General features: G+C 45.3%; 1 protein-coding gene across 1 annotated transcript in view; it reads left to right on the top strand.

Moving 5' to 3' along the window:
* LOC134944970 (intermediate filament protein ON3-like) overlaps window positions 1-15,072 on the top strand; it is a 65,800-nt gene that overhangs the window by 34,647 nt on the left and 16,081 nt on the right. The window contains exons 4-5 of the mRNA XM_063933932.1: window positions 11,126-11,221; window positions 11,869-12,033. Coding sequence (XP_063790002.1) covers window positions 11,126-11,221; window positions 11,869-12,033 — 261 coding nt within the window. The remainder of the gene's footprint in view (window positions 1-11,125; window positions 11,222-11,868; window positions 12,034-15,072) is intronic.

The raw sequence follows: 15,072 nt of genomic DNA, 5'->3' as shown, positions 1-15,072 counted from the left end.
CGGATAACTGAGTCCTTGACAACTATGTTGGTGTTAGACGTGCGTCCGGTATACGCCGTTAGTTCACAGGGAACTAGACAATTTATTGAGGCAGTGTGCCCCCGTTACCAAATACCATCTAGGTTCCACTTCTCTAGGCAGGCGATACCGAGAATGTACACGGACGTCAGAAAAAGACTCACCAGTCTCCTAAAAAATGCAGTTGTACCCAATGTCCACGGACATGTGGACAAGTGGAGCAGGGCAGGGTCAGGACTATATGACTGTGACAGCCCACTGGGTAGATGTATGGACTCCCGCCGCAAGAACAGCAGCGGCGGCACCAGTAGCAGCATCTCGCAAACGCCAACTCTTTCCTAGGCAGGCTACGCTTTGTATCACTGCTTTCCAGAATACGCACACAGCTGAAAACCTCTTACGGCAACTGAGGAAGATCATCGCGGAATGGCTTACCCCAATTGGACTCTCCTGTGGATTTGTGGCATCGGACAACGCCAGCAATATTGTGTGTGCATTAAATATGGGCAAATTCCAGCACGTCCCATGTTTTGCACATACCTTGAATTTGGTGGTGCAGAATTTTTTTAAAAACGACAGGGGCGTGCAAGAGATGCTGTCGGTGGCCAGAAAAATTGCGGGACACTTTCGGCGTACAGGCACCACGTACAGAAGACTGGAGCACCACCAAAAACTACTGAACCTGCCCTGCCATCATCTGAAGCAAGAAGTGGTAACGAGGTGGAATTCAACCCTCTATATGCTTCAGAGGTTGGAGGAGCAGCAAAAGGCCATTCAAGCCTATACAATTGAGCACGATATAGGAGATGGAATGCACCTGTCTCAAGTGCAGTGGAGAATGATTTCAACGTTGTGCAAGGTTCTGATGCCCTTTGAACTTGCCACACGTGAAGTCAGTTCAGACACTGCCAGCCTGAGTCAGGTCATTCCCCTCATCAGGCTTTTGCAGAAGAAGCTGGAGGCATTGAAGAAGGAGCTAAAAGGGAGCGATTCCGCTAGGCATGTGGGACTTGTGGATGCAGCCCTTAATTCGCTTAACAAGGATTCACGGGTGGTCAATCTGTTGAAATCAGAGCACTACATTTTGGCCACCGTGCTCGATCCTAGATTTAAAGCCTACCTTGGATCTCTCTTTCCGGCAGACACAGGTCTGCTGGGGTTGAAAGACCTGCTGGTGACAAAATTGTCAAGTCAAGCGGAACGCGACCTGTCAACATCTCCTCCTTCACATTCTCCCACAACTGGGGGTGCGAGGAAAAGGCTCAGAATTCCGAGCCCACCCGCTGGCGGTGATGCAGGGCAGTCTGGAGCGACTGCTGATGCTGACATCTGGTCCGGACTGAAGGACCTGACAACGATTACGGACATGTCGTCTACTGTCACTGCATATGATTCTCTCAACATTGATAGAATGGTGGAGGATTATATGAGTGACCGCATCCAAGTAGGCACGTCACACAGTCCGTACTTATACTGGCAGGAAAAAGAGGCAATTTGGAGGCCCTTGCACAAACTGGCTTTATTCTACCTAAGTTGCCCTCCCACAAGTGTGTACTCCGAAAGAGTGTTTAGTGCCGCCGCTCACCTTGTCAGCAATCGGCGTACGAGGTTACATCCAGAAAATGTGGAGAAGATGATGTTCATTAAAATGAATTATAATCAATTCCTCCGCGGAGACATTGACCAGCAGCAATTGCCTCCACAAAGTACACAGGGAGCTGAGATGGTGGATTCCAGTGGGGACGAATTGATAATCTGTGAGGAGGGGGATGTACACGGTGATATATCGGAGGGTGAAGATGAGGTGGACATCTTGCCTCTGTAGAGCCAGTTTGTGCAAGGAGAGATTAATTGCTTCTTTTTTGGGGGGGGTCCAAACCAACCCGTCATATCAGTCACAGTCGTGTGGCAGACCCTGTCACTGAAATGATGGGTTGGTTAAAGTGTGCATGTCCTGTTTTGTTTATACAACATAAGGGTGGGTGGGAGGGCCCAAGGATAATTCCATCTTGCACCTCTTTTTTCTTTTCTTTTTCTTTGCATCATGTGCTGATTGGGGAGGGTTTTTTGGAAGGGACATCCTGCGTGACACTGCAGTGCCACTCCTAGATGGGCCCGGTGTTTGTGTCGGCCACTAGGGTCGCTAATCTTACTCACACAGCTACCTCATTGCGCCTCTTTTTTTCTTTGCGTCATGTGCTGTTTGGGGAGGGTTTTTTGGAAGGGACATCCTGCGTGACACTGCAGTGCCACTCCTAGATGTGCCCGGTGTTTGTGTCGGCCACTAGGGTCGCTAATCTTACTCACACAGCTACCTCATTGCGCCTCTTTTTTTCTTTGCGTCATGTGCTGTTTGGGGAGGGTTTTTTGGAAGGGACATCCTGCGTGACACTGCAGTGCCACTCCTAGATGGGCCCGGTGTTTGTGTCGGCCACTAGGGTCGCTAATCTTACTCACACAGTCAGCTACCTCATTGCGCCTCTTTTTTTCTTTGCGTCATGTGCTGTTTGGGGAGGGTTTTTTGGAAGGGACATCCTGCGTGACACTGCAGTGCCACTCCTAGATGGGCCCGGTGTTTGTGTCGGCCACTAGGGTCGCTTATCTTACTCACACAGCGACCTCGGTGCAAATTTTAGGACTAAAAATAATATTGTGAGGTGTGAGGTATTCAGAATAGACTGAAAATGAGTGTAAATTATGGTTTTTGAGGTTAATAATACTTTGGGATCAAAATGACCCCCAAATTCTATGATTTAAGCTGTTTTTTAGTGTTTTTGGAAAAAAACACCCGAATCCAAAACACACCCGAATCCGACAAAAATAATTCGGTGAGGTTTTGCCAAAACGCGTTCGAACCCAAAACACGGCCGCGGAACCGAACCCAAAACCAAAACACAAAACCCGAAAAATTTCAGGCGCTCATCTCTAGCTGGCACTGACCCCCCCAGTTCGCCCCTACACCGCCCGAGTATTCTTGGTCTCCGACGCGAATAGCGCGTCCGAGCTCCCAGGAGGCGGTAGAGTTGCCATATAATCAGTTTATTTTTTCAGCTGATATCTGCATATGTTAGGTCTGTCGACCTACCTTCTCTATGTTCTCTTTGTTTCTGTTTCTTTTTCTACCTTTCCTCCCTTCCTCCCCCTACTATGTATCTCTCCACTGTGCGAGAAGTCGTGTCTTCTGGGTCGGACTAAGCATTCCATATATGTTCCCAGACGATGGCGGTAGATCCTAAACTGACACATATAAAATTGGTTTCTCTTAACGTGAAGGGCCTCAATGTCCCGGAGAAACGCTCGAGGCTGCTTAGGGACCTATTTGCATTCAGAGCTGATGTGGCGTTTTTACAAGAAACCCACTTCAAAGTGGGAGTGGCCCCGGGTCTCAAAGACCGTAACTACCCACATTCTTTCTACAACAACAACAGCAAGAGCAAATCTCTAGGAGTAGCTATTTTGCTATCTAAACGTTTGCCTTTTCAAGATATAACGTCCGAATCCTTGGGGGAGGGCAGGATACTCCTAGTGAAATGTACACTGTTCGATCAGCCATATACATTCATCAACCTATACGCTCCCAACCAATCACAACCTAGATTCTTGGCGAAGGCTCTGAATCGTGTAGCCCCCTTAATAGCGGGTATTCCAGTTATTGGAGGCGATCTTAATTGGACCCTCCAACCAGAGGTGGACATCTCTGGGGCGCCGGCGAGGCCCTCCCTAGCATCGCACCGTGGGGTGCGGCGGTCTCTCCACGACCACCAGCTGATCGACACCTGGCGGCTCCAACACCCCGGGGACAGGGACTATACGTTCTACTCCAGACCCCACGACATTTACTCCAGACTAGACTATTTCCTCCTACCTCACAGATTCCTACATTTAGTTAGGGAAACAGCTATTGGACTAATCACTTGGTCGGACCACGCTCCTGTCTACCTGACCCTGGAGACATCCCATCCACACTCCAAGCAATGTACCTGGCGGTTGAATGAACAACTTCTGATGGATACGAGGTTCCAACCCCAGCTGCTTGAGACTTTGGAGAACTATTTCCTAGATAATGAGACGCCAGATGTCTCCCGGGTCACGGTGTGGGAAGCCCACAAGTGTGTTCTACGAGGAAAGCTCATACAGCTAGGCTCCATGCTGAAAAAAGAGAGACTCGGGGAAAAGACTACCTTACTCCAGCGACTTAAGGACTTAGAGACATCACACAAAACGAACCCCTCCCCATCGGTACTGACCGCCCTGACTGAGACAAGATCTGCTCTCAACAAACTGTTGTTCGCGGACATTAAGAGGGACTACAGGCTCTGTAGAAACCGCTTCTATCAATGGGGCAACAGACCGGGGAAGCTACTGGCTAGGGCGCTCCGCGCGCAGAGGGCCACGCTATTTATACAATCGGTACAGGATGCGGCGGGGACTCGCCGCACCCTTACAAAGGACATCGCCGAAACCTTCCACGCTTACTACTCCAAATTATATAATCTTCGGACGTTAGGAACCCCGACATCCCTGTCGACAACTCGAGACCTGGTGGAGGGTTACCTTGGTGACGCAGGACTCCCTAAAATATCAGCGGATGAGAGTGCCTGGCTAGACTCCCCCTTTACCCTCCCGGAATTGGAACAAGCCCTTAAGGAAGCTCCTTCCGGAAAGAGCCCAGGCCCAGATGGTTATACAGTTTCTTATTACAAACTCTTTAAGAGCGCTCTCCTGCCCAAAATGCTACTGGCATTCAATGAGATATCTGACGACCGAGGTTTCTCCCCTCAATCATTAGAGGCATTCATTACAGTTATACCAAAGGAAGGGAAAGACCCGGCACAATGTGCTAGTTACCGACCCATATCCCTCCTCAACACAGACGTCAAGCTGTTTGCTAAACTTATAGCAAACAGATTGAAGCTGCTACTCCCCAATATTGTGCATTCGGATCAGGTGGGTTTCATACCAGGAAGAGAGGCCCGCGATAACACCACCAAGATCATTGATTTGATACACTTGGCCTCGAGCAAAAGTGAACCGGTGGTGGTGCTTTCTACCGATGCCGAGAAGGCTTTTGACAGGGTAGATTGGACGTTCATGGAGGGGGTCCTGCGTCACCTGGGGCTGGGACCGATCAGTTTAGGGCGCATTTTAGCACTTTATAACTCTCCCTCTGCAAGGATTAAAATTAATGGAGACTTGTCCCGCCCGGTTCCGATAAGGAATGGCACTAGACAAGGATGCCCCCTCTCGCCACTAATTTTTGTCCTCTGTATGGAGGCCTTGGCGGGAGCCATTAGATTAAATCCAAACATCTCGGGACTCACGGCTGGGGGTAGAGAATTCAAACTCGCACTGTTCGCAGACGACCTGTTAGCTATCCTGTCAAACCCGGTGGTGTCCGTCCCCAACCTGATGACCGAGCTAGATAGGTACGGTTCTATGTCAAACTTCAAGATTAATCTCTCCAAGTCAGTGGCAGTGAATGTGTCACTGGCCTCCCAAGCTCTTGATAATCTTAAACAATCCTTCCCCTTCCACTGGCATCCCTCTAGCTTCAAATACTTGGGGATCACACTCCATAAAGACTTATCACGCCTTTTTGACGAAAATTTCAAAAAACTACTGACTTCACTCCGTTCTGAGTTCCGGGATTGGGGCAACAAAAGACTGTCCTGGTTGGGGAGGCTTAGTGTCATCAAAATGAATGTTCTGCCGAGGGTCCTTTATCTCCTCCAGGCGCTCCCGATATCCATTCCCAAAGCTTGGTTCAGAGACTTACATAATTCGGTGAGGGACTTCGTCTGGGGAGATAAACGACCTCGTTTCCGGCACGACATCCTTTTTCGCCCTAAACACAAGGGGGGTCTTCAGTTGCCGCACTTTACTCTGTACTATGAGGCCATTATTCTCCACTGAATCATGGAATGGTCGCGCCCATATGACATAAAACAGTGGGTTCATATCGAGGGAACGGTGATGCCTGCCCCCATTGCATACTACCCCTGGCACTCAAAGCTGCCACGTGTGGATCACCCTACTATTGGCCCTACACTTACACGCTGGGGAAGACTTAGGGTACTACCACACATATCTTCTAAATATTCCCCTCTGACTCCATTGTTCAACAACCCAGATTTCCCACCGGCTGCCTCAGGCCTGGGATTCGACTCTTGGAAAAGGGCGGGGGTGACACGTGTCGGCGGGCTGGTGGAACGTGGAGAGATGGTCCCTTTCCCCTTACTGCAATCCAAGTGGAACCTATCGCCTTCAGAGATCTGGAAATATCTCCAATTAAAACATTTTGCCATGGGGAGCGCTATACGCCCGAGCCTGAGTAGATCATTAACAGCTTTTGAGAGCCTCTGCCTGGAGCCTTCTCGCCCACCACACTTCCTCTCAAGGTGCTATCGAATACTGCTTGAGAATAAATTCCCAGATCTACCCAAATATGCTAGAGACTGGGGCCATGACGTGCAGATAGACTTGTCGGAGGAGGACTGGGAGAAGAGCTTTCAAGCCACCTTCGCCAGCTCCTCTAGTTATTCGGTCCTTGAGACGCACTTTAAAGTCCTGTCTCGCTGGTATAGGTGCCCCCAAACATTAGCTAAAATGTTTCCCAATGTAACAGATGCGTGTTGGAGATGTAGCAATCATCCGGGCTCCCCGATGCACATCTGGTGGAGCTGCCCCGAGCTTCGTCCCTTCTGGGATAAGGTTATAGCAATTTCGAAATTGATAGTGGATCCGGGGGTTCCTTCGGAGCCTACTTTCTGGCTTCTCAACTGTACTTCATGGCCCCTGTCTACATATAAAAAATCTATATTAAAATTTCTCAATAGCGCAGCCAAAGCGGTCATTCCGGTTCACTGGCGATCGACTACTCCTCCTACCGTGAAGGAGTGGATCGCCAGAGTAGATTGGTATATGACTATGGAGGAATTGCGGGTGACACCGGAGACGAACCAGAGTTTCACGACTACTTGGTCCCCTTGGCTCGAATTTAAGGCCTCACAAGCTTACTCGACATTGCTGTAGCGACCTAGACCATTTACTTTGATCCCCTACCCGGGCTCCCCCGCTGTCCTCCTGGGAACGATTGGAGCTAGAAACGTACACCTCAGACCCCCGACCAGACTAGACACAGAGGATTCGCTGTGTCCTCCCCTCCCCCCTTCTTCCCCCCGTCTTCTCAGACTCTCTAACCCCCCCCCCCTTTTTTTTTTTTTCTTTTTTCCTTTTCCTTTTTCTTTTCTCTTCTTCCTCTCCACTCTGTACTCTTCTGTAAAGTTTTCTGGAACTGATTTAAAAATTGGAAATGCTTTATTGAGGCAGCAAGCATCTAGAACGGCCTGAAGCGACTTTAAATTTCAGATAAGGCCCTAGCTGGGGTGTTCCCCAACAGCAGGCCATGTTAAGTTCATAAACAGTCATTGCTTATATCAATTGGATTTATTGACATTTGAATTGTATATGCTGTCTTCTATTACTCGCTGTAATATGTTCTTACCCTTAACCAATAAACATTTATTGGAAAAAAAAAAATAGTAAGGAACAGCTGACTCAGGTTTAGAACAATTGAGTTTACATAGGGGTGCATGAAAAAGTACCTAGTTATTTGAAAGACACTAATAATCTTTTGGCTAGTTATAGGTACTATACACCCTACCTAAGGTACATAAATGTTTGATTGATCCTCCAGGATGTCCAATCATTTCTGCCTGTAAATCAGTTTTGCAGCCTTTGGCTAAATTTGTCAATGTTTTTCTTCAGCCTCTTGTGCTGAAAGTACCTAGTTATTTGAAAGACACTAATGATCTTTTGGCTAGTTTGAAATTGCTTCATTCCCTTCCTGACAAACTAGTGTTGGCCACGCTAGTTTCATCACTTTACACTGTTATCCCACATGTTGGAGGGATTGAGGCAATTAAGAAAGCCTTGTTGAGAAATAAACACTGTTCACCTCCAATCGAATTCATTCTGGAGTTAGCCAAACTGGTGCTTATGAAAAATCATTTTCAATATGATGATTATTTTTATATGCAAATTAACGGGACCGCCATGGGGTCAAATTTGGCCCTGGCATACGCCAATTTATATATGGTGGAGTATGAGGAGACTTATATTCTTCCTGTGTTCGTTATTTTATTTTATAGAAGATTTATTGATAATTTGTTTATGATTTGGTCAGGCACAGAGTCTCAATTTTTGACCATGGTTGATAGCTTGAATCATCTAAATTCCTCTATTAGCTTTACCAGTCATGTACACGATACACAGATTAACTTTTTGGATGTTACTATTTTTCGTGAGGGAGATGGATTAGGTACCACCCTATATAGAAAAGACACCGACAGAAATACTCTTTTACATTCAAGGAGCCACCATCCACCTAAATTAAAGGAAAGCTTACCAATTTCTCAGTTTTTGAGAATACTGAGGAACAACTCCAGCTTGTCCACTGCTGAAGTTCAATTAGAGGAGATGGCCCTTCATTTTGAACAACGTGGTTGCGTTGTACTCCTACAACGATTAAAAGGTGTCTCACCAAAGCAAGGCTACGTTTTTCTAATGATAAACAGGCACATGTGGATCGTGTGGATCCTTCTCGCATGATTTTTTCCAGCACCTACGATGTGGCAGCTAGTCATGCTCGTAAAACAATGACAAAACATTGGTCGATATTATCTACTGATCCGGCTTTAGCAGCCCTAGGTACTGCTCCACCTATATTTGCTTATAAACGAGGTAGGAATTTAAAAGACCTCTTAATGCGACCTATGCTTAAACCCCAGACACAATGCGACAGTTGGTTGCCAAAGGGGACAAATGGTTGTTTTCGTTGTGCCGATTGCACTACTTGTAGATCCATGCTTACTGGGTCTTATATTAAACATCCACATAGTGGAATGAAGTTGCCTATCAGACACAGATTGCACTGCAGGATGTACTTTGTAATATATGTCCTGATTTGTCCGTGTGGACTCTATTACGTCGGTATGACGAAGAGATGCTTTCGTGATCGTATGGCAAATCATCGCTCCACTATTAGGGCCCCTTTTTTCAGACAGGTTCATCGGACAAACCGGTAGCTGTGCACTTTCAGAAGGCAGAACATTCAGTTGCCAGTTTACAATGTATGTTGGTGGACCATATTCCGAAACCGAAATGAGGTGGTGACCGATTATCTGCCCTCCGAAGAAGTGAATCTCAGTGGATATTTGAGTTGGACACTCTGGTACCAAGGGGATTAAATGAAGCCAATCCCTATAACGTTTTTTTTGCGTTATTGATGAGTTTTTTCATTTATTATATTTAATTTAGCAAAAAAAATTTTGATGACTTAAAACCTGATATCTATAATAACATTATACAAATAACTTATTTTATATTTTTTATATGCATGTTTTTTTATTTACATGCATATATTTATGTTTGTTGATGTCTAATCGACATCTAATTTAATAAGATTGTTTTTGTTATATATAATTTTTTTATTTAGATTTTTTTGTTTATACATCACTTTTGGGTGTTTAATGAGCAGGCTTATATTACCCCTTCAGTATTATTAACTTCAGAGTTATATATTTGCTAGTTATAATGCAGCAGCATTGGTATATTGATGTTTAGTGTTATTATGTATCTCCTATGCAACAACAATATTTCTTTGTTATATAATTGTAGGTACTTCCGGTTATGCCAATGCGTTCCACTGGTGTTGGAACGCATGGTGTTTCCTGTAACGCTGGGTAATGGGTTCCGTTGCGGGATCCCTGGTGTTTTGCCGCTTCAAGGTGGGTGGAGCGTGGCCCATGTGCAGGCGTGCCTGCTGGGGCTTGCATCAGCAGCTAAGCGCTGTTTAGCAGCGCTATTTGTTATTTCATTTTGTCCGGTCCGCGGCACTTCCGCTAATGTCAGTGCGTTCCACGGCCAGTGGAACGCACGGCACTTCCGGCCGGAGCTGCTTGTATCATTCTATAGCCAGTGTACTGTTAATATTTGGTTAAAGTTATGCTTTTTTTATTGGTTTATGGGCGCTGATGTTGTGGTGATTGATGGAAATCTATTTGGTGTGTGCATAGTGAATAACAAGGTAGATGGATACATTTGTTTGACATTAATACCCACAATGCTGCAGTATTTGGATTGTTAATTGAATGGGGTATAATGGTTTGCTTGTGGTGATGTGTGTCATTCACTCCTCTGGCTGCTTGGTGGATGGTTCATTGTGCTGCTATGTCATGAAGAAGATCCTTAGGGATTGAAACGTCGACCATGTTTTTTCTTGCACTTTAAAAGAACTTTATTAAAAACAGCCTGCTTTTATTGGTGAATGCCTATATGGAATTCTTATTCATAAGGAATTTTTTGTATTTTGGACTTTTTGTCTTTAATAGAGCACCCCGATGTTGAGACTTTGTAGGAGAGTGCAGACACTTGGAACTTTATATATATATATATATATATATATATATATATATACAGGTTGAGTATCCCTTATCCAAAATGCTTGGGACCAGAGGTATTTTGGATATGGGATTTTTCTGTAGTTTGGAATAATTGCATACCATAATGAGATATCACGGTGATGGGACCTAAATCTAAGCACAGAATGCATTTATGTTACATATACACCTTATACACACAGCCTGAAGGTCATTTTAGTCAATATTTTTTATAACTTTGTGCATTAAACAAAGTGTGTCTACATTCACATAATTCATTTATGTTTCATATACACCTTATACACACAGCCTAAAGGTCATTTAATACAATATTTTTAATAACTTTGTGTATTAAACAAAGTTTGTGTACATTGAGCCATCAAAAAACAAAGGTTTCACTATCTCACTCTCACTCAAAAAAGTCCGTATTTCGGAATATTCCGTATTTCGGAATATTTGGATATGGGATACTCAACCTGTATATATATTAGCATTTGTACACATTGCAAAAATGCTTTTTTGAGATGGCGATAGCAAATGAAGCACTGTGGCTGTATACGTACTGCTGTTGGTAAAGAGTCTTCTATGATATTTGTACTAGACAGTTTGAGTCTAAGGATGATCCCCCTGCAGTTTACTGAAGTGTCCGTGTATTTATGTTCTCTTAGGATCTGGACGACACCTACCTCCACAAGGTGGACAATGAATCCAAGCTAGAGAGCCTCACCGATGAGATAGACTATCTGAAAAAGCTGTACAAGGAGGTAATGCAACATAATAAATATCAGTAATATTACATTACACCTGCAGCAATGGTTAATACCTAGAAACTAAGACTAAAACTTGTTTTTTTTATTCACAAATGAGATCAACTTAAAAATACAGGGGGGTAGTCATATGTGTACTCCCAAAATAATTGAGGTGTCTGCTGTGTTATGTTAGCCCCACAGGCAGATGATTGTGCATAGGGCAAGGTGGCTTTGCATGCTGAAATTGTCTGCTGTTTACCAACTGTATTTAAACTGCCAACAAAAAGGTAGTTTTTAATTGACTACATATTCCAGTCTGTATGGGCCCAAAGATGCTACTGATCCCTATTAGCAGTTGACGAGGGGGCTAGTAAATTTGATTTGACTACAACAGACTGTGTAATGCCATCTATGATCTGAATCTCCAGCGATCAGATCTTTTAGACTTGTTTGTATGTGAACGGTCAGTCATGACAGACACTCGGCCTCTGGGTGGCCAGGCTGATGGGTCTCATTGCCCAGTGTATGGACACCCTTAGGCTCATTTCCAAAAATAATCCATTCCATGTAATGTCATTTTAACAATATATGGTGTTTTTTGTTTTTTTATATCCCAGTGTCCCTGTGTGCCCTGCTATAGCTATGTATTGTTCTCTCTCTAGGAAATAAATGAGCTGCATTCTCAGATGCACAATGACAAAGTGACCGTAGAACTGGATAATAGCCGTGATTTGGAAATGAAGCATGTCATGGATGAGGTCAAGGCACAGTACCAGAGTATGGCAGATAAGAGCCGCCAGGAGGCCGAGAGGTGGTACAAGAGCAAGGTATGTGTGACTCTACCTAATGCCTGATTTCTGGACAGTGTTATCAGAAAAGGCCCAATGACACCAGTTTAAGACTGGAATTGTGGGAGAGCATGTGATGTTTTTCTATCAACTGGAAAAGGAAATGATTAGGGCTCTTTTAGAAAGACGTAAAAAGATGGTGTACAGTATCAAGGGTTTGGATATGATATATTGGCATTGTCATAATGTCGACTTTGACCATGTCGACATTCATCATGTACACACTTAGGGGTCTATTTACTAAGCCTTGGATGGAGATAAAGTCGCCGGAGATAAAGTACCAGCCAATCGACTCCTAGCTGTAATTTTTCAAACACAGCCTGTGGCATAACAGTTAGGAGCCGATTGGCTGGTAATTTATATCCAGCGACTTTATCTCCACCCAAGGCTTAGTAAATAGACCCCTTAGACACTGATGATATGTTGGCATGTTAGAATGTCAGTATATCGTCCCTGATGGCCACATGGTTCCCTTACCTGCTCCTCACAGCTGTAGCTGCTCCAGGAACATCTACTGGGTCCCGACAGTCATGTGATCATTACTTCTAGGTCAGACCTCTGATCCTCTGACATTCAGATTAGTATTTTTCCCCTATCTCTACCCCTAACCCTTACTATTCAAGGGCGTAGCTACCATAAGTGCAGGGAGTGCAGCTGCTATGGGGCCCAGAGCTGAGAGGGGCCCACTTTGGGTGATATGCAGGGGCTATTACAAACCTTTGCTTTGGGGACCTCAGTATATCAAGTTATGCCCCTTTACTTGCTAATTGTAATGAGGTATAAAATGAATTAGGGGGCATTAAAATGTTTCATAATTTGAACTAAGAATCTGTAATGTGGCACAATAGGAAGTGGAGGCATTATAGTGTGGCATAATATAAACTGGGGGTGCTGTAATGTGACATAATATGAACTGGGCACACTGCATGTCATAATGTGAATTGGGGTCACCATGTTGGATAATGTGTACTGGTGACCCTACAGTGAACTAGGGCACTACTATGGTTCATAAAATAAACTATTGCACTACTATGGAGCATAACATTACTTAAGGCACTACTATGGTTCAGAAAATGAACTAGGACACTATTATGGGGCTTAAAGTGAACAATTGCTATGGATAGGTGTCTCTAGAAGCATTGGAACAGGGGCCCCTTCAAAATGTTGCTATGGGGCCCACAAAGTTCTGGCTACGCCCCTGTGCCTACCCTCCTCTGCAGACGAACCCTCGCCCCTGCAGCCTAACATTTTAACATCATAAATGTCTACATTACTGTTGACCTTTTTGTTGACTTTATTATTACTGACCGTATAACTACATCCCTGTATTAACTGTGATCTGTTCCACTGCCACAGTACATAAAACACAGAATAGGTATCGATGATCCCTGTTTATATTTTATACATGAACAATTAAAAGTAAATTAGGGCTGATTCAGCAAGTAAAGCAAAAAAAAAAAGCAAGTAACTTTGTGTCTGGAACAAACCATGTTGCCATGCAAGGGGAGCAAATACATTTATATTTTTTTCTGTGCAGGAGAAATTCGGGCTGCTTTTGCATGTAACCCACAAATGCTAGACAGCGGGGGAGCCGGTTAGCACAGATCAACAGCGATGTACTGTATGTAACATATGTGCTGGCTGCAGTTCCCCGGAGATCGGAAGCGCTGTGTCTAGCACAGGTGCCGTGCAGCACCCTGGACTCAGCATTCTGCATAACACTCCTAAGCCTGCCTGCAGCCTCCCATTTGCTAGGTTTCACTGGAGTCTGGGCGCAGGCTTTGAAGGAGAGTAAAGCCGAATGCTGCACCCTGGGGGCAGCGGGGGCTGTGATAGACACAGCTCTGCTGATCCCTGGAGAGCTGAAGCCAGCACATATGTTACATACATCTCTGCATGTATGTTGATATGTGCTAACCGGCTCCCCATCTGTACTATGTACTGTAGCTGGCTCTGTAGCCCAGGGGTGCACCAAATCTACATCTCTGTGCACATGTTACATCTGCCCCGCCTGCAGCGCAACATGGTTTTGCCCAGTTGCATTTTTGCTTTACTTACAAACATGAATCAGGCCCATAGATGCAGGGCCGTCTTAACAGCAGTGTGGGCCCCTGGGCACAACAATGCACTGGGGCCCCTACTTATCCTCCAGCGGTAGGGGTTGGGGGTGCTATCAGCGGCAGCTTTGATGTCCCGTGGGCGGCAGGGGGTGTTCTATCTGTCGCTCAGCATGTACTGTAGGACCTGGAGCAGTAATTTCTGTTAATTAATCCTTTACTGCACAGATGGGTCAGAAGTGAGAACACTAAACTGTAGAAGGTGGCATTGGGCTGAATGTGAAGGGGCCCTGGTACATAACTTCCAGGATGGTAGGGGGTTTTTAATGTGCAGGGGAGGGGTGGATAGTGGAGTTGGCTTAATATTCATCATTTTCCGGTGGGAGGACAGCTTGCTTGACTGCAGATATCTCCAGTACCTGGAAATAGATTTCTTAGCTTTCAATGGGATAAAAACACTAGAGAGTCTCACCTTTCAGGAGGTACTGGGGACTTGGGGATCAGAGTTCAGGAGCCAGAGCAATCCACCAACGAATATATAAAACTGTATACCAGGCGTGTGGAGCTGGAGCAGGGACCAGCTGCTGGAAGGCTGATATCTCTGGTTCTGGGCATAGTAGAGACAAGATGCCAGTGTTCACCAAAAGGGGAGAGTCCCAGCTTTTGGAGTATACCATCAGAAAAACTGTAAGTCAAACAGAATCTGAGATATCTGGCTGGGTAGAGCAATTAACAGGCTTGGATGGAGACCACTGCTTTGAAGTCGGATATCTCTGGTTCCCCTGGCCCGATTTTCAAAAATCTGGTACCCCTGGAAAGAGGGGACCCTCAACTATCAGCCTAGGGCCCTTATACTCCTGGGGCCCTTGGGCAAGAGCCCATTGAGCCCATACGGAAAGACGGCCCTGCATAGATGTATCTTGGGTGTGTCTACATCTGCTAGGTTCACATCTGTCTGGTT

The sequence above is a fragment of the Pseudophryne corroboree genome, chromosome 7 (genome assembly GCF_028390025.1).
Source record: "Pseudophryne corroboree isolate aPseCor3 chromosome 7, aPseCor3.hap2, whole genome shotgun sequence".
NCBI classification, from domain to species: domain Eukaryota; kingdom Metazoa; phylum Chordata; class Amphibia; order Anura; family Myobatrachidae; genus Pseudophryne; species Pseudophryne corroboree.
Note: the sequence above shows the minus strand (reverse complement) of the source record. Positions and strands in the feature narration are given on the sequence as shown.